The sequence below is a fragment of the Condylostylus longicornis genome, unplaced genomic scaffold (assembly GCF_029603195.1).
Source record: "Condylostylus longicornis isolate FDR11 unplaced genomic scaffold, ASM2960319v2 ptg000020l, whole genome shotgun sequence".
NCBI classification, from domain to species: Eukaryota; Metazoa; Arthropoda; class Insecta; order Diptera; family Dolichopodidae; genus Condylostylus; species Condylostylus longicornis.
The window spans coordinates 2,387,879-2,411,486 of NW_026577989.1; the positions used below are offsets into that span (position 1 = coordinate 2,387,879).

A 23,608-nucleotide genomic window follows, 5' to 3' on the forward strand; every position below is an offset into this window, starting at 1 on the left:
ATTATTGTGTATATATAGGAAAACAATTCAAAGAATTAAAATGAAAACAGCTTGATATAAAAATTTTCATTTTATTTAAAATAAAAACCAATTTTTTTTTAATAAATATGCCGTTGTAATATACTTCAGAAACATATGTGACTTTAGTGTAGCATTTTTATCAACTTATGTTGGGTTTCTTCTATGTAATGGTGCAGAATTATGTAACAATATTTTAGATTAAAATCAATTGCAATATTCAAATGGAATACTATCAGATTCTAAATTCAAGAACTACATTTGAATATTGTAATAACTAAATTCTTAATCATCTAAACATTTCGGTAATAATTTTTATAATATTACCAGATTTCATATATTTAGAATTTCATATCAAAATTTTAGTTCTATTGATAGAAACTTGTATTTCTTGCACACACTTTATTAGATTATTAAAACCCAAAAATATTCGGTCTCTTTAAGAAAAGGCACAATATATTATAATTCGTGTAATTAATTAGAATTTAATTCTTCGATATTGAATTAAATATTTACGGACATATTCACACTCATATAATATAATTTTTAATTGCTTTTTTTAAAATATTTTCGAAGTTTATTGCAACAAAATAGCATAAATATTAATAATCCCGTGTAATTCTGAACAAATATAAATGTTAATTTTAATCAAATATGAATTTATTTTTTTAAATTTATTATACAAAAATAGCTAAACAAGAATCTTTAAAAAGATTTTTAAATAGAAACTTATTTATGTCAATATCATTTAAAATGAGCAAATCAAAAAATAAATATTCGCAGGCAATGTATATAAGTTTAATTGCGGGTTCATTGTCATTTCATGTGGTATAAAAGAGAATAAAAAAGAAAATTCGATTTGAAATTGGCTTCTATACTTTTAAAATTTTTTAGATTTAAAATTATACTTGTAGTAAAATCAATGAACTATAATAATGATTACCTTGATGATTGCAAGTCATTTATGCATATAAAAATAATTTATTATGAATTTATTATGATTTATTTATGTCAAATGCTTGCAAGATCCAATATAAAAAAAAAACTAAAAAAAATTATCATTGAGTTTTAAGATCTTTTGTTTTGAGTTTTCAAAGTTCTCTTAAATATTGCAATGAAAGAAGTCATAAAGTATAGTAAAGGAATTCAGCAATTAAGGGTTGTGTTATGAAAAGCTCGAGACAGATGAATTAGGTTTATTAAGGAAAAAAATCTGAAATCTATGCCTTTGTTTTTAAGGCAATTATTAATAATAACAACAGAAAGGAATTGTATTTGAAAATATTTAAAAATAAGAGTGGCCGTAGTTTTTACAAATTTTGGCGTATGTTTTTCTTATTTAATTTATTTCGGGAATATATTAAAATTTACATTGACACATGTTTTTTTTTATGAAAAGGAGTCAGATATTGAAGTGAAAAGTCACCTAATTTTTCATTGCAACATCAACTTATCAATTCAATATCAAATTTTTGCATTCAGGTTTCACTGCCCTTCAAGTCTTAACGCTTAATACTAAACCGTAATGATGTTTTTGTTTCCAACGATAAATACTTGTAAATAAACGGTAACACTCTTACTAAATTTTTTCTCTGTATAATTATGATAATTTAAATATTAGAGTTTAGATATTAAATTTTATTTACGGTTTTGCCGCCTAATTTACGTAATCATTGAAATAGACAATTTCAAAATAACCTCAAAAAATTATAATTCCATAGAATCTATTTGTTTAAATTTTTAATAATAAATTTTATTAAATTGCATCCTTCCGAAATTTCATAAAGTTTTATTTTTGAATAAAAATAATTTATATTTGTAATTTGTTCTTTTCATTGCTTTTGATCTTTTCGTATCTTATTGTTATAAATTATGGCTCATAGAGATTTATCATGCACATACATAAATTTTTATACATATATAGAGGGAATTCATTCATTAAAAATTAAATCAAAATATAATTAAAGAAAAAAAAAATAAAAATGATTTTTAAAATTTTGCCACTTAAAATTTTCCCACTTGAAAACTTTTCTAAAAATAAATTTTTGTTTTTATGTTCAGAGATAATTGTTTGAAGTGATGCCCATAGACGTAAAATAATTTTAAAAGTATAGACAAATTTTGTACAAATTGCTTTTATATTTTAACTTTCTTTTTTTTTTACTTTTTGCATTAATTGCAAATAATTGACAATTAAAATTTTGGTTTAAGTCCAAATTTTTATTTTGAATCTTTTATTGCTTTGATCTAATATTTTAGTTGTGGTCAAGTCATTTATAAAGATGTCAATGTATAAAATTTATATTTTAAGAAAAAAATAAACATATTTGACACCTTGACAGCCTTTAAAGAGCATCAGTTTACGAAATAACATAAAAATTTGTAATTTTAAAGTTTTTTTCACAGAATTCCTATTTATTGTTTGAATTATTTGCTGTCATTTTGCTGTTGTTGTTCTTCTGGTTTCTTTTTACTGCATTTCATTTAAAAGAATATATGTCACTCCGAATTATTTCCGAAGTTGATGGAGTACTTTACACATAAATTGAACTCTGTTTTGAATATACTACTTCTTCTATATACAGTATAGCAAAAATTTCTTCATAAATTTAAATATTGATATGATTTGACGCTTATGTCCCATATAAATAAGAGTGTTATACGCCGTTTAATGAATAAAACTCTATAATTTTAGAAACTTATCACGTTTTATATATGGCAAAATTACAGCAAAAGAATAAATATTACCATGTATTACAAAAAATAGAGATTTTCATACATTCAAAACTGCAAAACTATAACTATAAAATCAAAACAGTTCATATGCTTTACTCATAATATTTTCGCTATAAAACACAAAAGTAATTATTATTATGAACCATGAAATGAATTGAGCAATGAGATTGGCAAAATTCGCCTATGAAGTCTAATATAGCGCAGTCTAATTTTCGCTTTATAATATTGCGATACACTGCGTTCATAAAAAAGCGTACCTTAATGTGAATTTGTTCAAACCAAATAAGACAAATATATAAAATTACGAAAATTTGTTATACTGCAAGCCATTTAAAATTTTTAAATATAATTCATAAATTTTCATTAAAATGTACAATAATTCAGATTTTGAAAGGAAAATAAATGCATTGTCATAATTTAAATTAAAAATTAAAACATTGTATATAAAATTTTTTTATACTTTGTATAACAAATTTATAATTATATACTTAAGCTTTACAAAAAACAAAAAATAGTTTTTATTGTATAAAATTCAAAATTTTAATTTAAAAAATAATTGAAGAAAAAAAAATACCTCCGGTGAAACAGTGAGTGCAGATGCTCCATGTCTAGCACGATATTCATTATGCCAACATAAACAATCTAATATGAAGTCTTTATCTTGCAATAATGGTTTCGGTGATTCTTCTCCATTATTCAAATCTCGTCGGGAAGAAATCTAAAATAGCAGAGAAAAAAAGCAAAATGCAAAAATTAATTTTAAAAATTTAATAATAAATTTAAAATTAAGTTCTTAAAATGAAAAACTAAATTCATAATTTATTAAAGTGGTTTAAAAAACAAATACAAAAATTATAATTGAAATTTTATGAGTAAAGAAAGAAAACAAATAATTATTGTTTTTCTTTCTTTTAAAGTATGACATCATTGTTTTTCAAGTACATAATTGCATTAAAATTAAAAAATTAAAATTGAAAATTAAATAATTGAAAAATAATTTTTTTTCTTTGTATTTGACAACGATTTTTGTTTAATTTTAGAAGTTCTTTTATTATAGTCGATTGTTAAATTTAAATCAGGCAAATTGCTTAGGCCAAGCATCAATTGACATGCAAATTAATATTTCACACAAGAGTCAAAATAATCATCATTTAACGCAAAATCGTCAGTTTGGTCAAATAGAAGCTAGTATATAGTAGGTTAATTACTTATTCTTCGCCACAATTAATGCTCGAAATTAATATTGCATATATTTTGGCTCACAATAACCTGGTTTTTGTCTTAAATCATTTCTAATTTATGATTTTTCATGACTTTTTGACAAAACTGCTATAAAAATGGCATTACGTTTAACACTTCCTTTTTTTCAAATGATTATAATGTTCGTGTTTGTAATATACATACACATATCCGTTTATAAATATAAATTTCTTGTTTGTTTTACAATGTCAGCGCGAAAAAACCGCTATATACTAGGTGATAAAAGGATAGATAGTAAGTATAGTTACTTGAAATAATTGATGGTGTCAAAATTTTCTCACTTTGCTCCTCATTCGTGTAACAAATGAATTTAAGCAAGGAAGTTGAAAGAAAAAATATAATAAACATTCTTTTCTCCATTTTTGGTTGCACGCTTATCAAAAAAGGATATTAAAAATTTTAAAGTATTTATAATAAAATAAATTAATGATAATAATTTAAAATAGTGACATTCACTTAAAAAAAATTAAGAAAATACGGAAAACAGCTTATAATTGCTTTGACAATTAATGAAATGGATTTGCGTTAAACCAATGGTTTTTAAAGCAGCAAATTTCACGCAAATACGTGGAATTGCGTCTTTAAAAAAAAAAAAAAAAATTGCATACTTTAAGGATGAAAATAAAAATTATTTTCACATTGTACCACAATTACCAATTCACTATAGGTTTTTTTGCTTTTATAGAAGTTTTGAAAAGTTTCAGAGAAATAAGAGGCAAGCGAAAAAATTTTGAATACAACCGAACTTTTCATGCTCTTTGATATCTAGGTCTTTACCTACTAAATCAGACACAATTTTACAGTGTGTTCAACGGCAACAGTATATAGATTCAAGTCCGTGCTTTAGGTGATTGTCGCTTCAATTTATTTCATAATGGAATATTTTTCTCCTTTTTATATTCCCCTATTTATCTCTTCTCTTCTTACCGACCGAATTGCATATAATAAGAGAGGTTATGTAATAGAACTAAATTTTGTATGTCGAAATTTTGGTGGAAACACAAGAAGTTTATTTAGAAAGATTTCTGTCTGTCTGTCAGTCTGTCTGTGTAGATCTGTATCTCAAGTGCGGCTGACCGTTTTTTTTTCTCGAAAATTCTGTATCTAAATTTAATTCGAGGATTTGTAGATTTGTATAACGGGGGCAACAGTGCACCGCGACCACGTATAAGGATCTATTGTGCGCCCCCATTCGTGTGCGGGGCTCATGAACTAAAGCAACGAGCAAGAGCATCACACTCCTCCAGGAGGTGCACCGATACTCAAAATTCCGGTGAGGACTCTCACCTGGTTGTTGCCCATCCCTATAATTTTCTTAAATCGCTTCTGGTCATAATCTCCCAGGAGCTCTTTTTCTTGCCGCAGCCCCAGAAGACTTCTCCAGCGCTCCGACCGCCTTCTTTCTGATTCCTTCTTTAATTCCCAACGAATAGTATATATTAATTCGAGGATGAGAGACAATTTGATAAAATTTAGATTTTGAGATAAGTTCTGTTCAACGAACTTTTGGTACGGGCATTCTTTATCATTTATAAAAAAGTAGTCAACAGGTAAGTTTGCAATGTTATAATTAAGTTTCGTCTAGCAGTACGAAAAGTCACCTTACTTTTCACAGAAATCAGAAACCTTTTCTAAGAGCCGTATTTCTATTTTTTTAAAGGTATGTTTACTCAAAGCTTATAAAACAGATTTATTCGAAATGCGGGAGTCTTTATCAAATTATGTTATAACAGTTTTGTTTTTCATCTTCCCATATATTTTGATTCAAAACAAAAGTTTAAATAATCAAAGTGTTAGAATAAATTGTTCAAGTTTCGCAAAATTCAAAAAAAAACAATAAAATAAAAAATAAAGTTAAGGAAAACAGTGTTCAAAATAAATTACTTTCTTCCATTTAGAAAATTAAACTGCCAAAAAAAAAAAAAAATTTATAATTTAAAAGGTATATAAAAAAATCAAATTTAATAAAGTTTTATTAGTTGAACAATTGTACTTTTTCATTTTTATTTCAAAAGTTTATATTGTGTTTTTTTTTTTTTAAAGAAAACTTTATAACTTTAAGTTAAAAAAATATTGCATTGTCATATCAAATTTATGAGACGCTGGTATAGAGGAAAATTAAACGGAATTCGAATAGTTTCACGTTGTATTCGTGGAAAAAGTTTAAAAAGGAAAATCTGTTAATTCAATTTACTTTTAGAGCTAGTGAGGATTTGGCCAGTATATAAATACTGCGTAATTATATAGACAATATCTTGTGATATCTAGTAATATGAGTGATATCTGAAGACGTGATTACATTTTTTATGAATTGCAATATGGAGACCTTAATACTTCTTGTAAACCTGACCATTGGTGCAGTAGTTATGGCACCGGCTCTTTAACCGAAGGGTCTCGGGTTCAAAACCCGGTCAGGTCACTATAAAAATTATATTCAATATTATATAACTTAATATGCAATACTAATAAATATTATACAAGTAATTTTCAAATATTCATAATATTCGATACTAAAAACTAAGAAAAATAAACAGTAAATATCAATAAACTGAAATATTTAATATAAATAAAAACTAGCTAACTCTCTATGACTATAGAAACTAGGGCATAATAGATATCATGCACTAGCCCTATACTTCTCCTAGGAGTAAAGAAGGAAAAAAAAATACTTCTTAGAAGTAAACAATTGACCCTTTATTTTGAAATTATAAATTTTTTAACAAAACTACTACATTTTAAGGTTCCAATATTTTTAAAATTAAACAAATTTACAAAATAAAATGACGTTGTCACAATAGAAATCTTATATACATAATTTTTAAATTTCACCGTGAAATTTTTATTCATTTTATAAATAGTGTATATGTTTACGAAATTTGATGTTTTTGGTATTGACATGTGTGAATGGTTTTGATGAGATTTGGATTCTGGGTCAATTTATAGTTATATAAATGTCCGAATATCGGTTTATCCTAATGATACTTCAAATTCAGTTATGACACACAAATTTTCATCAAATAATTAAAAATTATTATTGTACAAACTCAATAGTATTCGATCGAAGCATTGATTCGTGTAACTATCGTACAACTCTAAAAAAAAATACTTACTTGTAACTCGGAAACTATAAGCTTTTTTATAAAATAAATTTTGGATATCGGAAACTACAGAATTAAAATTTTGCATTGTTACTAAAAAAAAAAGTTAACCGAGGCACTATGAAATTTTGTGTCAGATATCACTATAACTCCTGTAAAACCTTTTCATACGAGTATCACAAAATTCACATGGTCCACTTTATCTGTTATTGTCATAAATTATATCACAATCCCAACAATCACACCATATTATTTTAAAAACAAATATAATTAATAATTAAAATTATATAACATTTTTTTTTTATGGAAAAAAATTATTAATTTTCCTTTATTGTTAACTTTTTTATTTATTTTTATGGCATTTTACTGGCGTCAGTATTAGCAATAGCATTAAAATAATTGTAAATGCACACCTTTTTTTATTTTATACATTCGCGACGATACATATGCATTGTATCTATGTATAAGTTATTTATAAAAAAAAAATTTGTTAAAAAAATAAAAGCATCAAATATAAATTTTATTAAATTATAATTTAATTAAAGTTGCAATATGTTGTGTTTCTATAGCAAACGCTTTACAATATTCAAGTATTGTAATTCTTTTTGCAATTCCGCTTGGGATAATATGGCACACATTAGTTAAAGTCGGTGAAAATTTACTTGTATTGAGATTTTTGGAGTAATGAGCAATTTCTTTAAACATAAATGAACTAGTAAATTATATGTGGGCAATATGTAGAGTCTCGGTTACTTCCTTTTTTTTCATAAATTTTTAAAGTATATGCGGGGGTTCTAAATGGTAAATTATTGTAATTTTATTAAAAACACTTTTAGTATTTTTTTAAATATTTTATCTAATTCCAATAATTAATTGAACTTATTATTTACAAATTTATATTAGACGTTAAAATTAATTATTATAAAATCAATATATTAGGATAACTATACATAGTAGCACTTTGCTACTTCATTTTTGCCATAATAAAGAGAAAGAGGAAAAGGGAGCATATTGCTTTTATAACTAGATAGGTAGCGGTATTCGTAAGGGTGCTGCCGGAACATGCGATATTAATTTATTTATAATAATCACTGCTGCAAATAATGTAATGCAATTTTGGAAAAATTTATTTTCATAAATTTTACACATACATGGTACATACTTCGAATTTTCTCTCTATAAAACCGGAATCAAAAAGACATCAATTTGGTTGAATAAATATTTTGATTTTGTAAATAATTTTTCAATACATTAAAACAATATGTTTGAAGCGTCATGTCTATTTAAAATTTTTGAAACTAAATTTTATGCTTACACTAGAAATGAATGGTTGTTTCGGATATAGTTGCGGATATTGGAACTGTAATCTTTTAAAAATTACTTGTTTATACCAAAATTTATTAAAATTTTTAACATTTGCAATTTATTTCAGATCATTTTTAACATCTGTTACAACATTTAATGGGGATCTTTTCTTTAAACATAAAAATAATATTACAATTTTTTTTTACAATAAAAACTAATTTATTATTGGTCCATTATAGTTAATAAATCAGCAATAAAAATTGAAGATAAATTTTTAATGATAAAACATAAATTTTACATCACAAAATTATTGCTGTGAAAAGCTAGAGATAAGATTAAAGCATTCTTAAGAATTTCATTAAAAGAACGTGACTTTTAAATTATAAAATAAATTATTTTTCTCAAATAATATCATTTAATTAAAATTTCACTATTGTTAAAGTTGAAAAGAATAAAAAAAAAAGTTAACGTTATTAAATCGTTAAAATCATCTAATCCGCGCTACAAAAAATCTTTTTAGTTCTGAAATTATTTTTTGTTTTTTTTTTTTATTCTAAACGATTACAATTTTTCATTTTAGCTTTTCATTTGAATTTTGAATTCTGAATTTTAAAATGTTAATTAAAATGTGTGTACCTAATAAATGTTAAGGGAATATAAAAGTGGTTACTCATTTACATAAATACCGTATTTCCCCCTTGAATTAAAAATAATGAATTCAATTTACATACATACGAAAAGGAAAATATTTAAGGTAAATGTTTCGTTTTAAATTTCATAGTATGCATGAAAAATCATAAATTTTATAATATTCGAGATATTTCACTTTCACTTGAAAATTCTAAAATTTTTTTCATACTCATTTTCTTGTGATTCTGGTTAACCGAAGATTCTGAAAATATAAGAATGTTTTCAATATCAATCGCTCCTTTTTTATATTAAAAATCTTCTTATGCCGAAACCATTCTTAAACAATTTGACTAGAAAAGTACGGAATTTTGAAGTCGATTTGAAGATTCGAAAATTCTTTCATTGAAAATAATTAGAAATTTCTTTCATTTCAATATTACAGCACTATCGTTTCTTGTATACTTTTTATCATAAGCTTCTTACACTAATTCTTATATCAATTAGAGCCAACTGTCATATGAAAATATGGAATGAGAGAATGAACATTATTTATAAAAGGAAAACAAAGAGAAAATAAATGAAATATTTCTTAACGCATTAATGAATGTTTTGTACGTGCCGGTCTATTAAATAGTCATCTTGTTCTTTTTGTTATTGGTCATGTCCTTGATATTTTTTATTGTATTACTCAACTAACCATTTTCATTTTTTAACTTTTGCCATTCTTTAAAAAATAAAAAATAAATTTAACAAAACAAAGAAATGGAAAAGAATATAAATCTAAATTAAACCAATGGTTTGTGAAGAAGCACATTTGAAAATTGCATACTTTTAGGGAATGAATAAAAAAATTTAGGGAGGGAAGCACAAAGGTCACATTTGATGGTAAAGATAATTAATTTTACTTTCTTAATAGGACGACATCTAATAGCAATTTTTTAAAAAAAAAACGGAAGGAGCTGAAAACTGGTAATTTTGAGAAATTATAGCTTGCCTGGGTTGGTGGTAAAAAATCAATACTCAATCAATTATAATAAATATTAATTTGGTAATTAATAAATATGGATTTTAACAAACTGTTAACACATTGTTGACCGGCCATTTTACTGAAAATTTATCTCATAATTAATAATTTATAAAAATAAACTTTATTATAAATTTTATTTATTATTCAATTTTTAATATTTTGGTGGTCTAATATCAGAGTTGCTCCATTCTGATACAGTATCATTTTTACAGCTACCACAATTTGATTCATAATCACTCGGACAATCAGATAAAGCATCCGCTTTTGATTGCAATTCATTGAAAGATTCTTCATTACGTTCCGTCATCGCTTTTTTTTAATTTTTTAAATAATTTAATATTTTTTACAACAAAATTTTTGACGGGTCTTATAAGCGAGAGAAACAGTTTGTGTTATACTGATCAACAATTGCTCTGTATCAGTCGCCAAGAGAGAAAACAACTGCGATGCGAAAAAAACGCATCACGAGTTTACTCGTGGCCGGTCAACAACGTTCGGCCATAAAAACACGAGTTAACTCGTGACCGGTCAACAAAGTGTTAAAATTCGTAAACTCTTGTTAGAAAGAAGATGTCAAAAATTTGAAGAAATTGGTTTAAGATAACGGTTAATTTCAATAGCCATTTTACCACTGTAATTTTTTTTGTTATTTTGCCAAAACAATAGAAAAAGCTTGTCATTATTTCGTGTGTGACTTGAAAAATTTTTTCAAATTGGCGAATTCGACGTTTTTATAACTTATGGTCTAATCATTCATTAAATTTTATATAAAATTTTACTTTTCTCTCATAAAGGGTATGTAGAAGTTTTGCAAGTAGAGGGACGAGCAAATGAACGGATTGACGAACTAAATACAACTAAGAAACTATTTTTTTCTACTTTTTTATTGGGAAAGTTTTAAGAACAAAATAAAAATAACAATAAAAAAGATTGCAAAACAAAATAAAAGAAAATCAAAGGAAAAAAAATTAGAACCAAAAGAAAATAAATTAAAAAAACAAAAAAAAAACATAATGAAATTAAAATAGAAAAGCTTTTGATATATTGGGCTACGCGCTCAAATATTTTTTCCCTTCGAACATATTTTTTGTCCTTTTTTATTTTACATTTTTTTTTCTGCTCTGTCATGATTCCTCTATTTAATTTAATGGTAGGGATAATAATAATTATTTCTTTTGTGACAGGTGTTCATTTCATATCATCATAAAAACAAAATAAAGCAAAAAAAAAAATGGCATGGATTAAAATATTTAAGGAGTGCTTCTAAGATTTCACATATGTACAAGGTAACACACATGAAAGTTACATAACAAAGTAAATTATTTTGATATTTTATGTAATTAAATTTTGGTATATAGGTGTGCATATTGCTTTTCAGTTTGGTATGATAGCTTGAGTATTTACAGTTAATGCGGTGATTTTGCGCCATTGCGTCATGACATTGTTGTTATAGTGGGAAGGTTTGAGTTGTGAAAGTGGAGGAATTTTTTCAAGGTTAATTAAAATTGTAAAATTAAAACAAAATTTATTATAAAATTGACGGATCCAATATAGTTAAGATAAGCGACATTGAAAATCTTAATGGAACACATGCTCATCCTGGAATAAATTCAAATGAATTTTTGATGTCATGTAGTCGATTTTTAGGTTTGTTGGTTAATATCGTAAATTTTATTTAAAATCAAATTTATTGATGAGATTTAATATTTTTATTCAATTTTATTCTTCAAAAGGGGGAGATATTATTTTCCTGATTTTCAGTTTTCCAAGGGTTAAAGGCCATACGAGTATAAACTTTATTTTGGATCTCTCTAGTTATAAACTTTAATAGGGAAAACCGAGACATAGTAAAACTTTAAAGAATAACTGAGGGGTAATTAAAAGTAAAGATTTGAACATATTGAACAGTTTATGCTAATTGCCAAATAGATGTTTCTTCTGAAGTTGGATTAGATGTTTCTTCTGAAGACAAATAGGTTTGTTCTGAACCAAATATTCTATCTCCGACTTGACTATATTGCACACCTACTAGTTGAATTCAACATACCTTTGTTTTGTATTTCAATATATAAACATGGAATTTTTAATATTTCCCCCCAAAGGTTTATTAACAATAGGTCCAAATCAAAATTACATAACTATACGTAATTTTGAGTATTCTCGTTTATTAACAGCCTACAAATTCACAGTTTATATATGATAAATGAAATGTCACAAAATTTTTTACCGTAATAATGTCCAGAGTACGTAAACTTAATGAAAAAATTCTTTCAGAACTGCTTTTTTCTTTTATTCTTTTTCTTTATTTTATTTTTGGCCTTAACAATGAAAAAAAAAATTTTTTTGCGGATTTTTTTTAAATTTTTTTGTGTGCTTTTTTTGTTTATGTAATATTATTTTTATATTCCGGTGGAATAGAATGAAACAGAGCAAAAGATAAATAATTTCTAAAGGCAAATTCCTGAATAAAAAAAAATAATATTTGTAATAGAAGAAGTAAATTCAAAGAAGAAAAAAAATTAATTTTCATAATTATAGCTGAATTGAATAACGGGGGAAAAAACAAAATGGTAGTAATAACAGTAAATTGCAAAAAATTATTAAATGTAGGAATCTAAAATTAAAATTAATTTTTTTTTTGTTTTGGGAATCTTAAAGCGGCATTTTGTATATTTCGAGGATAATGAATTCATAAAAAAACAAGTAAAAACGTTTCAGTCGGTATAAACCGATTGAATTATACCCTGCACCTTTCGTTATTGTGTAACAATTACTCGAACCTGTGAAATCATTCTATAGAAACTTCACGGATATGTCTGACCTATAATTGAACATCCGACTGCCAAGTTTCATGAATCTGACTTTATTATTTTTCCAAATATTTAAAGTTAGCTTTTTGAGTTGCATGGCAAGTACCTGAATTGCATGGCAAGTACTTTCCAAATATTTAAAATAAGCTTTTAGACTTGTATGGGAGCTACTCGAACCTGTCAAGCAATTCCACCAAAACTTCAGAAATATATCTGACCTATAACTCGACAAACAACTGCCAAGTTTCATGAAACTGACTTTATTATTTTTCCAAATATTTCAAATTAGCTTCTGGAGTTGTACGGCAGGTACCCGAACCTGTCAAGCAATTCCTCTTAAACTTCAGAAATATATTTGACCTATAGTTGGACACATGACTGCCAAGTTTCATGGATCTGACTTTATTATTTTGCCGAATATAAAAAATTTGCTGTTGGAGTTGTATGGCAGCCACCCGAACCGGTGCAGCTATCCCATTATAATTTTTAGACCTTATGTAGAATATAATTGGACACATGTATACAAAATTTTATATTTATAGCTTTATTAGTTTTTGAAATATTTAAAATAAACTCTTGGAGTTGTATGGCAGCTACCCGAACCCGTTGTCCGAATTAGTCCAATAACAATAGGGTTCGTCCTTGGCACAAAAGAAAAAACTTGTGAAAGTTTGGTGTCGATTGCATTATTCGTTTTTGAGTTATCGTGCGATCGGACGGACGGACGGACGGACGGACGGACATGTCTAAATCGACGCAGAATTTTACGCTGAGCAAGAATATATATATATGTCCATACCGCAGATGACTCCTTCAAGTAGTTACAAACTCCATACCAAAGTTAATATACCCTTCACGAAGTGCAGGGTATAAAAATAACTTGGAAGAAATTTATTTTCTTTTTTCCACAGGAGCAATTAACATTGCATAATTTCGTAATGATCTCAATTTTTTTTTTGGAGCGAACTTTTCTTTTCAGGGCGAAAAATTAAAATAAAAAATTTATTGTCATATTTCAATACAAAAATGCTTTATAAAAATGGGAGCTTCACAGACTCATGCTGTTAGAAAAGAAAATGGAAAACATGGTTTTGACAAATCAAGCAAAATTCAGCTGTCTGTCCCACATAAGTGCAAAATAGAAATTTAAAACTTTAAAAACAAATAAGTGATTTGTTGATAAAAGCCAGGGTTAAGTGCATCCCAAATTAGATGACATTTTAATTACCACAGGTGTGCCATTTTTCTACCATTCCTTCGTAAAAGATGGTACATCAAAATTGCTTCATTCTTTTAAAAACTTTTCTGCATTTCGAACATTTTTTTTTTGAAATAATCTCAAATCAAGTTGCCTAACGAGAAAAATCTTGCCCGTTGCAGAGTTGGCAGCGAGTTCCTTTTAAGTTCTTTATAATTAGTCTTAATTTAGTTACTTAAATTTAATTTATCAGTAAGTGTTTGCAGTTTTAATAATTTTATCTATTTTATGAAGAATGACCTTAAACAACTTAAACATATTACAACTGACTAATGTGAGGACATGTCTCTTTACAGTTAAAAATTAATTTGTATTATAAATTAATTGAATTTATTATACGCAAAAATTTTCAAATTAATGGACCGATTTATTATATAACATGAAAATTCAAAAAAAAAAAATTAATTGTTGTATTAATTTTCAAAACTTTTAGAAAATTTAGTTAGAATTGTTCTCTATATGAATAGCCGTACACAAGAATAACTCCAATCAATGCATTACCAATTTATAAGTATGCTATATAAATTAAGTTATGCATACTTGAAATAATTTGAATTATAAAAAATATTTGAAGTATAGGTATGCAAGTATATGAGAAACCAATTGTGTACTGTGCTCGTAAAGTTTATATAAAATCCATCTATTGATTGAGAACCGAAAGTTTCCAATTCTATTTCCCTATTACACTATACATACATTTTGTATGTATATAATTGTGCTTATTAATTTAATTTGTTCAGTCTATATAGAATTCTAAAAACATAAAGAAACTATTCACCCAAATCAATTATTGGTTGGCATTTTGGTATTCGAAAATATTATAACCTTTAACATTAATATTCAAATTTTTTACATGACTTTTACAATAAACTTAACTATAAATGTTTTCTACAGATTTTAACAACATTTTCCAGATTTCGAAATTCATGTAAAGAGGTACTAAAAAATTATTTTTTCTAAAATACAAAAACAAAAAAAAAATAAAAAAAAGTTTTTCAATTTTTATGACATAATATGAGTTTTTTTTCTTCCTTTTTTAAGAAAAAGTTGAAAAGAGTTTTTATCCAGTAATTCGGTGTGCTTTTCTATTCCTTAAAGTATTTGGGTATACACCCGCATTCCGTTATAGGCACGATTTTTTTTTTACTTCTGTTGAAAGAAATTTTAAATGTTTGGAATGTTAGAAGAGAAATTTATGAAATTTTGAATCACTGAAGCATAATGTAAGAGTTCGATAGGATTAATGATAAAAATTTGGTTGCACGTATTCTTTTATTTGAGTCTGAGATACAGGGAATTACTATAAGTCCAAGAGAGACACAAACAAATTAAAAATTAATTAAAAATTTTCTGTTTATTTTAAAGTTAATTAGATAGCATTAGAATTTCAAAATAATTTCGGAAATATGGTAACCCCAACTGTTCTTGACAAAGAGAATTCTTGGGCATATGAAACAGGGACTCAAAAATATGCTGCATACGATCATTTTTTGTAAAAATGATCGTATGCAGTTAAAACAGGAAAATTATCGCACTATCTTGGAGATTATTTTAAAAATTCATTTCTTGAAATCAACTTATCAATAAAATTTGTTTCCTATAAGTAGGTCACAATCACCTTATATTGCAAGTACTTCACTTTCTTCGAACTCACTCATATTGTTTAAATCAATTTCAATAACATTTTGTGATAATTGAAACATCTATAGATGACGTTAGTTTCGTCTAATAATTTTTCGTAAGAGAAAGTAGCTTCATCTTTTAAACATGCGTTTGGCGTAGACGGAACTTTTATATACGAATGAAAGTTTTAATTGTATGACAAGTATGTTTTTCGATTTTTTTGAATTAGATTGACTTGAAGTTTCACAATAATTATGTATGTATGTGTCATAAAATGTTAAAAAAATATTCTGTTATATAATCACGTAATATTAAAATTTAAAAACTTTCAAAATCTTCCGAAAAACAAGATATAAAAAAATATTAAAAACCTCAAAAAATATGATTGGATTTTGAATAATTTTTTGAAGAAAGTCTAACTTTTTTAAAATGTTGTATACATAAATATAAACACACATGTCAGTTAAATTTATCACAAGTTTAAAGTATGAAAATCACAAATTCAGGCATATGTGTGTATGTGTATACACTATTCTTGAATAGTTGTCACAAGTATATTGTTCAATTAGAAAATGTTGCAAAATTCAACTTTAACTTATTTTTTTTCTTGAGTTGTTATGATGGCATTTATTCGAAATGTTACGTAGATAAAAACTTGCATAAGTACATGATATACATACATAATAATAAATATACAATTATATAAAATACAATTATGATATTTAGTTAGTCTAAATTGTGGTAAATAATGTAGTCGGAGAAAAGTTAACCGAATATTGGTGAATGCAACAAAATAAAATTATTTTTTTTTTTTTTTGAAAATTATGCCTTTAAGGGGGTAAACCAAATATGTTTGATTAAGAAATGCAAAAAATTTGTATACATACAGGGGTATGCATGTATATACAAGTTTGCTTGAATATCCTTCAGTGATTATTATAAAAAATAATTAATATAATAATGTCCTTGATAATATTTCCAATTTTAATAAGATTTGTTTGCGTGTACCCAACACTTATTCTATTTATTTTATTTCCCTTATATTTTTGCAAATAATTTTGAGTATTTTTCAAGTTCGACAGAATTTTTATAAAAAATTGTTAAATTATTTTCAAAAATCAAATTTTAATAAAAATCTTTTATTTGTTATTCTAAATTTAGTTCAATTTCGGGTCACTTTCTTGGAAGTTATTAGCCGCATATTCCATGAATAACACAAAAAAAGTGTGTCTCTAAAGAAATATCAATTCACACAAAATTGAAAGCCGGGTGACAGAATCATTTCAGTGACAAAATCAACTACTCACCAAATTTTGAGTTTAATAAGCTTTTGTACATTTATATTCTTAATAACTCTGCAAAAGCTTTAAAGACACCAGCTTAAATAATGTTCACTAGTATTTTATATTACTTGTCACTGATGTGTGAGAGCAAAAATTTTGATTCGAAATTGTTTTCGAGAGGTAAACAATAAATATAATTAATTTAAATTGTTTATATTGTGACAGCAAATGTTGTGGTGGCTTATACGTAGTAGTGAATTAACAACAGAGAATACTGAAAATTTTGTGATTCTTCCTTTAATAACAGGTAAAAAATTTATGTCAGAAAAAACTTCTAATTTTGAAAAAAAGAATAGTGTTCTGTTAGCAAATATAAGCAAAAAAAAATTTTAAAATGTCGACTGAAAATATAATGTGCGACAATTTTGTATATTTTTCCAAAAAAAAAAAATACGCGTGATAGCACAAAATTTTTAGAAATAATAAGATTCTAAGAAAAAACACTTCGAATCTTCTCACTCGGTGAGTAAAAAGAAAAATACACCGTCATGTTATTTAGTGAGCGTAATATGACCACTCGTATGAAAATTAAATTTAAAAGCATTGTGGTTTCGAATGAAACTGTTAATTGAACAAATTTTAGATGGTACTACATATAGATTTAATATTATCCAAGTAAATATTCTGTTCAGTCGTAATATAATATGCAAGTAAATTATGTATGTATGTCAAGCGATTGTGTTATACGGCATATTCCTTTTTGTATAAATTTGTAATAATTTTGAATACAATCGTCTTAGTTCCTCATTAAATGTTAAAAGTGAAGTTTTGAATCAATTAAACTTTTTTTTTATTATTCCACGTTATTTAAAACTTTTACACTGGCAACTATAAATTTTCAAGTTTTCCTTATAATAAAAACTTTTTGTAATTTAATTCTTCGTTTTTTATTTGATAATTTATTTCAATTGCTGCTTTATGGTTCGAATGACGTTTTTGTGACAATTTGAAAGTTTTCATTCTCAATATTTTTTTTTTGTTTTGCTTTCATTTTTATAAAAGTGAGAAGTTTTCGTAAAAAAAAAATGCATACTAATTGAAAAAATTTCATTCTATTTTAATATCACGAATATTTAATTCAAGTTTTTTGAGATTTTTTTTTATCGGTGTAGTTCGCAATTCTTTATTCGCTTTTGTACTTTTGTTCATATGTATACATATACATATATTCCGTGAAAATAAAATAAAAAATTTAGATCTGCATATGAGAATTTACAAAATTAAATCATTTAATAAATTTGCATAAACGCTTAATTATTTACTTGTCAAATGAATATTTGAAGTTGATTTAATGTCGCGCTTACAAGAGATTTAGTGCAAAAGAAATTTTAAACAATGTTTCTAATAATAAAAGAGCTTTATTTTTATTTTAATTGCTAAAAAATTTTACAGAAAACAAAAAATAAGGTCTTTGCCGGAATCGTTAAATAAAACATTATTTGTTCCGTCATTAATTGGCGATTGATGCATTGTGTCGATTGTTTATTTTTGATGCATTGAATTACTTGACATTTATGAATGCAAATACAACATCAAGCGATTTCTGAAAATGATTCTCTGTAAATTTTTTTACGGCGCCTTTTCAAGACATTAAATGATTTGATCAAAACTTGCATTGTATTTTCATTTCAGAAGAGACGCTAAAAATATTTAAGTGTAAAAATAGAGTCAAAGCGAAGAACAAAAACGGTGAACTTTTTTCGTTGTTAATACAGAGCAAGTGCGGAACGATAAAATCAGCTGTTCAGTATTTTGCATATAATGCCATACATACATGTAAACAGATGAAAAAAACCCCAGCAATAAAACAAGATTTTGAGCTATTTTACCACCGTCGGTTAAATACGCTGTGGTAAATACGCTGATTCGCTTCATTCTGGGCAGTCCCATTTTTATATAAATTTTTACATTTCACTCTCGTTCTGTTGTCACGCATATGTAAAAAATTTTTCATTTCACTCTTCGTCTGTTCAGAGTATGCTCAATTTCTTGGGTAAATATTTTAAATATTTATTGCGATTGTACAAGACACTAATCAAGCCTGTTCTAACTTATGGCTGTGAAATTTGTACATTAAAATCTACATCAGTGCACTGGCATCATTTGAAAGAAAAATTCTTAGAGATCTGACGACGGATTGTACCGAATTTGGTATAATCACGAAATCGAACATTTAATAGAAAGACAAAACGTAATTAGGTACATAAAGGTAAAAAGAATAAGATGGCTGAGACATCTAATGAGAATGAACGATATAGGGGAGCTAAAAAGGAAGGATATAGAAGGCGCGGGCGGCCGAGAAAAAAATGGATTGATGATGTGAAAGCAGATTTGAGGTCAATGGCTGTCACTAATTGGAATAATCTTGCAACACAGAGAGATCAATGGCAGGCAATAGTAGCAGAACCTATAGTTCACCCTAGACTGTATAGCTGAGATGATGATGACGATTTATGTGCGACCTTAGATTGAAAAAAGTAATATTTTTTCTTTAAGAGGAAAATTTAAAAAAATTTACTTAACTAAAAAAATTGCTGCTTATTAATAAATAAGTTTAAGTCCAGAAATTTTGTTATAATATTGAAATAATTCCGTTAAGACAAAATTTCAAAGCCTTGATTTAAAAGATGAAAACTATGAATGTCAACCAAATTAATGTTGATAAATTTTCGGTTTTCAAATGTGCTAAAAGTAATTTTGTATTAGACTCGAAAAGATTTTACAAATTACTAGAGATATTCTGATAATGTCTTTATAAAACCTTAATGCATATATGTAGAATGTATTCTACATCACATGTTTATATATACATAAAAATTACATATATTTGTATGTAATTTCAGCTTCATAATATTAAGAAATAAAATATAAAAAATAATTTCATGGTTGAAAAGTATAAAAACAAAAAAGTAAAAATCATTTTTTCTATGTGAATGTGAAAAGATAATCAAAAGTACAAATGAAAATTTTCAATTGTTTGACTGTGAATTTTTTTTTTTGGTTTTGGTAAATAAATCCTTGTTCATGAATCATATAGATTTAAGTGTATATATATTTCTGTTTCCTAATCAAAAAATAAATCCTAGCGAGATTTGTTCATTTTATTTTTTTTTTTTTTTACTATTTTAACATACAATTTATAGATTGGGTGCGATTTTTTAAATAATTCTTTCCAAAATTAAAAAGAAAATGATGAAAAAAGCAACATTCATATAGTTGATCTTAACATTTTGAGGATACTTTTCGAAGCAGTCCTGTAGGACTTGGAATTCTAGTAAGCATACTATATTGAATGGGTTGGCAGAGAACGTTGTTGTTCTGGTTTATGAAGTCGTCAACGAACTATTGAAGATTGGGTGCAGTTATTAAATTGTTTTGTGAGATGAAGCTGCATAAGATCTCGGAACATAATAAAATTAAATTCGTAGAGGTGAGATCTAAAAAAAAATCGTCCGACAACTTAAAAGGTTTTTTAATAACAATTAGCAGGGATGTAGTTGTAGAAGTGAATGTGGTACACTACGTTTCGGAAAGGTTAAACCATTTATGGGACTAAAAGTCTATAGAATCAAAATATAACCGCTTCATAGGATATACTGAGAAAATAAGTAATAGAAACAACGACCACAAACGATTTTATTATATTATTGCAAAAGGAAAAAAATGGGTGATAGTTTTTACGTTGACAAGGATTTTCGACTAGGCTATGCTTAAAGGAGTTGAAGCTAGAGGATGAGGTCATCTATAAGTTTTTTGAGAAAATGGTAGAAACCTCGCGATACATCTTTAAGAGGAATGTGAAACTTCGTTCTTTACAAAAGGGGATATTTCGGTCTCCACATTTTTATGGTGTTTCGCAGCAGTGTGGAATCGACTTTTTAATAGATTGACTGGGATCTCTATGCTATGTTTCTCCAATTTTAAAATTAAAATCTTAAACATATTCATACGAGTTTTTAATGAGGTGTAGATTATGTTTTTTTTAATTTTAAATTTCAAAATTCACATAAATGCCGAATAAAACCACACCTATTTTTGGAGTGTTACTTTAAAAGGAGCATGATAAACCGTATATATCATAAATGAAAAGCAAATATTTTTAGGCTAATCTTTTTGCTTTACTCGTTCCTTCTATCAAATTTATTATAAAGAATATGAAAGAAAGTAAACGTGCTTTTTTCTTTTTGTTTTTTTTTTTTTGTTTTTTGATTTATGAGTTTTTCTGCTTCGTTATTTCTTTATGAACTTTTATAAAAATACTTTGTTAGCAAATTATAAATAAACACGCGATCCTTTAATCCTTAAAACTGTTATATTTATTTGTTCTGTGTGTTCTTTCTCTCTCTCACAAACAAAAACCACAAAACAAAACGAAAAACTGGAGCTTTCTGATTTTGACCATCATGCAACTTACAATGTTTACGTCAACAAATAAAAATTTTTGTTTTAAAATTGTAAAATCTATTTTAAAAGTCAGCTTAATAATAACATTGTGTACTAACAGCTTTTTGGTTTTTATAAATTTGTTTTTGATGGAGATGTTAGCGGTGATAATGTCAATCTTTAGAAACACTTCATGTAAAAGTAAATAAATAAAAAAGGAGTGTGATTTTTAAAATAGTGCTTCTCGAATAGTTTTTAAATTTAAAATAAAGAATATTTTAAGAAAATCTACAATTAAATAAAAATGCATAGACCATAAGTTGATCTAAAATCAATTCACGTTTCAAAATCTTACTTGTTACTTAAAACCATTTACTTTTATGTATATAGCAATTAAGTAAATAATAAAAGTTAATTGTAGGGTTCAAAGCAATTGCAATAAGAGTTTAATTTCAAAATAAAGAAAATCTTTATACAAAAATCTAACAATTTCTAAAGCTATATACAAAAATTATAACATTACAATCACTTATACAGTACCAATATGAAAGATTCTTAAAATCATTTTTAGAGATTTAAATTCAAAGTTAATTAAGTACATTACCATACAACGAATCTTATATAGAAAATCATAAAATCTATATATAACAAGTATAATGTGTGATGTATGTAAAGACGATTTCAGAAAAGCAAGTCATTAAAAAAAAAAAACAAAAGAATGGAAAAGGAAAATTAATGGAAATTTACAAAAATGTTAATTACTACAAAAAAATAAAAATGAAAAAGGTCGAAAAAAAAAAACAAATTTTTAAATGGTTTTTGGTAACAAGGGTCACTAACACACCCTCAATATACCAAATGAAAATGAAACGTTCATTCTAATCAAGTTCAATAATTACTATAAACTACACAGTTATAAAAGATGATTAAAAGTTATTCTAATTACTTTCCTTTTTCTGTTTTTTCGGTTTTTGAGGTGTCTCGATATTTAAAAAAAAAAATAATCCGAAGAAAATTAAAACTACATGCTCCGCAAGACATTGATTCTATTGTTCTTAAATCAAATTTTTGAAGATTGAGATTGAAAAATAATATTGTGATTCACCAAATCTATTAAATCCAAATAACTTATATTTATTGGATCGTATTTGATTACCTTTCTTCATTGAAATTATTGAAGAGATGGGATTTTAACTGTATTGGACAGCCAGCATGCAATTTTGTAAAGATGGCTTGGTAGGCTTTAAGTTAGCAAAGCATGACTGGATCACTTTCTGTTGGATACAAGATGGTATGTAGTGGCAGAAGTGAACGAGGTGTTTATTTTGTAGTGGCAGAAGTGAACGAGGTGATTACATAAGATTCATACGGATAAGATGATGAAAAATAAAAAGACCAACTCCATTTTTGGGAGATTATGACAAAAAAAAAATAAAAGCAATGTGCAAGAAACGGAGAACAAATCAGATTTGTCTCCGGTTGTGCCATTGCATATTGAGAGAATTTATGAAATTTGGTCTTTAAAGAAGAATATCAGTTTGAAATTTTGAAGCTTCATCACGAGAAATAATCAAACACTCTACTGGAATTGATTATAAGCGCAGGGTTCAACCGAGTACTAAGACAGAATGCATTACATTGAAGAAATTATGCAATATACCCTTAAGAGTCGCGGTGTTTATTTATATTTTTATATTTTGAACGAACGCAACCGAAGTGCAATCTAACTTTTTTAGGAAAAGCTATTCATGAGGAGAGGATTATATAGATTTTTATTTAATAATTACTGTGACTCAAGCTGTAAGGATAGATGGACCCATGTACTTTTATTATAAGGACAGATAGACTGATGGTTATCTAGGTGGATTATACAGCAGTGAACTATCATCACATTTCAAATCAAATCTGAATTTAAAGTGTTACTAGATTTGTTAAAACAGTTTTGCGCTATGTTTAGTATTCGCTAGTGTTTAGTATTCTCTCAATTTTCATTAAATAAGCAAATCTGTTATTTTCAATCATGGCTTTAGGAACTAAAACATTATTTTGTAAAAAGAAAAATAAAACTGTTTTTTTCTTTTCTATCTAAATTTTTATGTATACATCTTGTATATATC

The 23,608-nt window shown here is 26.2% G+C and overlaps 1 protein-coding gene across 3 annotated transcripts in view; it reads right to left on the reverse strand.

Moving 5' to 3' along the window:
* Positions 1–23,608, reverse strand: part of LOC129606647 (uncharacterized) — a 95,692-nt gene that overhangs the window by 4,841 nt on the left and 67,243 nt on the right. For all 3 annotated transcript variants that reach the window (XM_055517062.1, XM_055517063.1, XM_055517061.1), the window contains exon 5: positions 3,329–3,472. In XM_055517062.1, the coding sequence (XP_055373037.1) occupies positions 3,329–3,472 (144 nt within the window). The remainder of the gene's footprint in view (positions 1–3,328; positions 3,473–23,608) is intronic.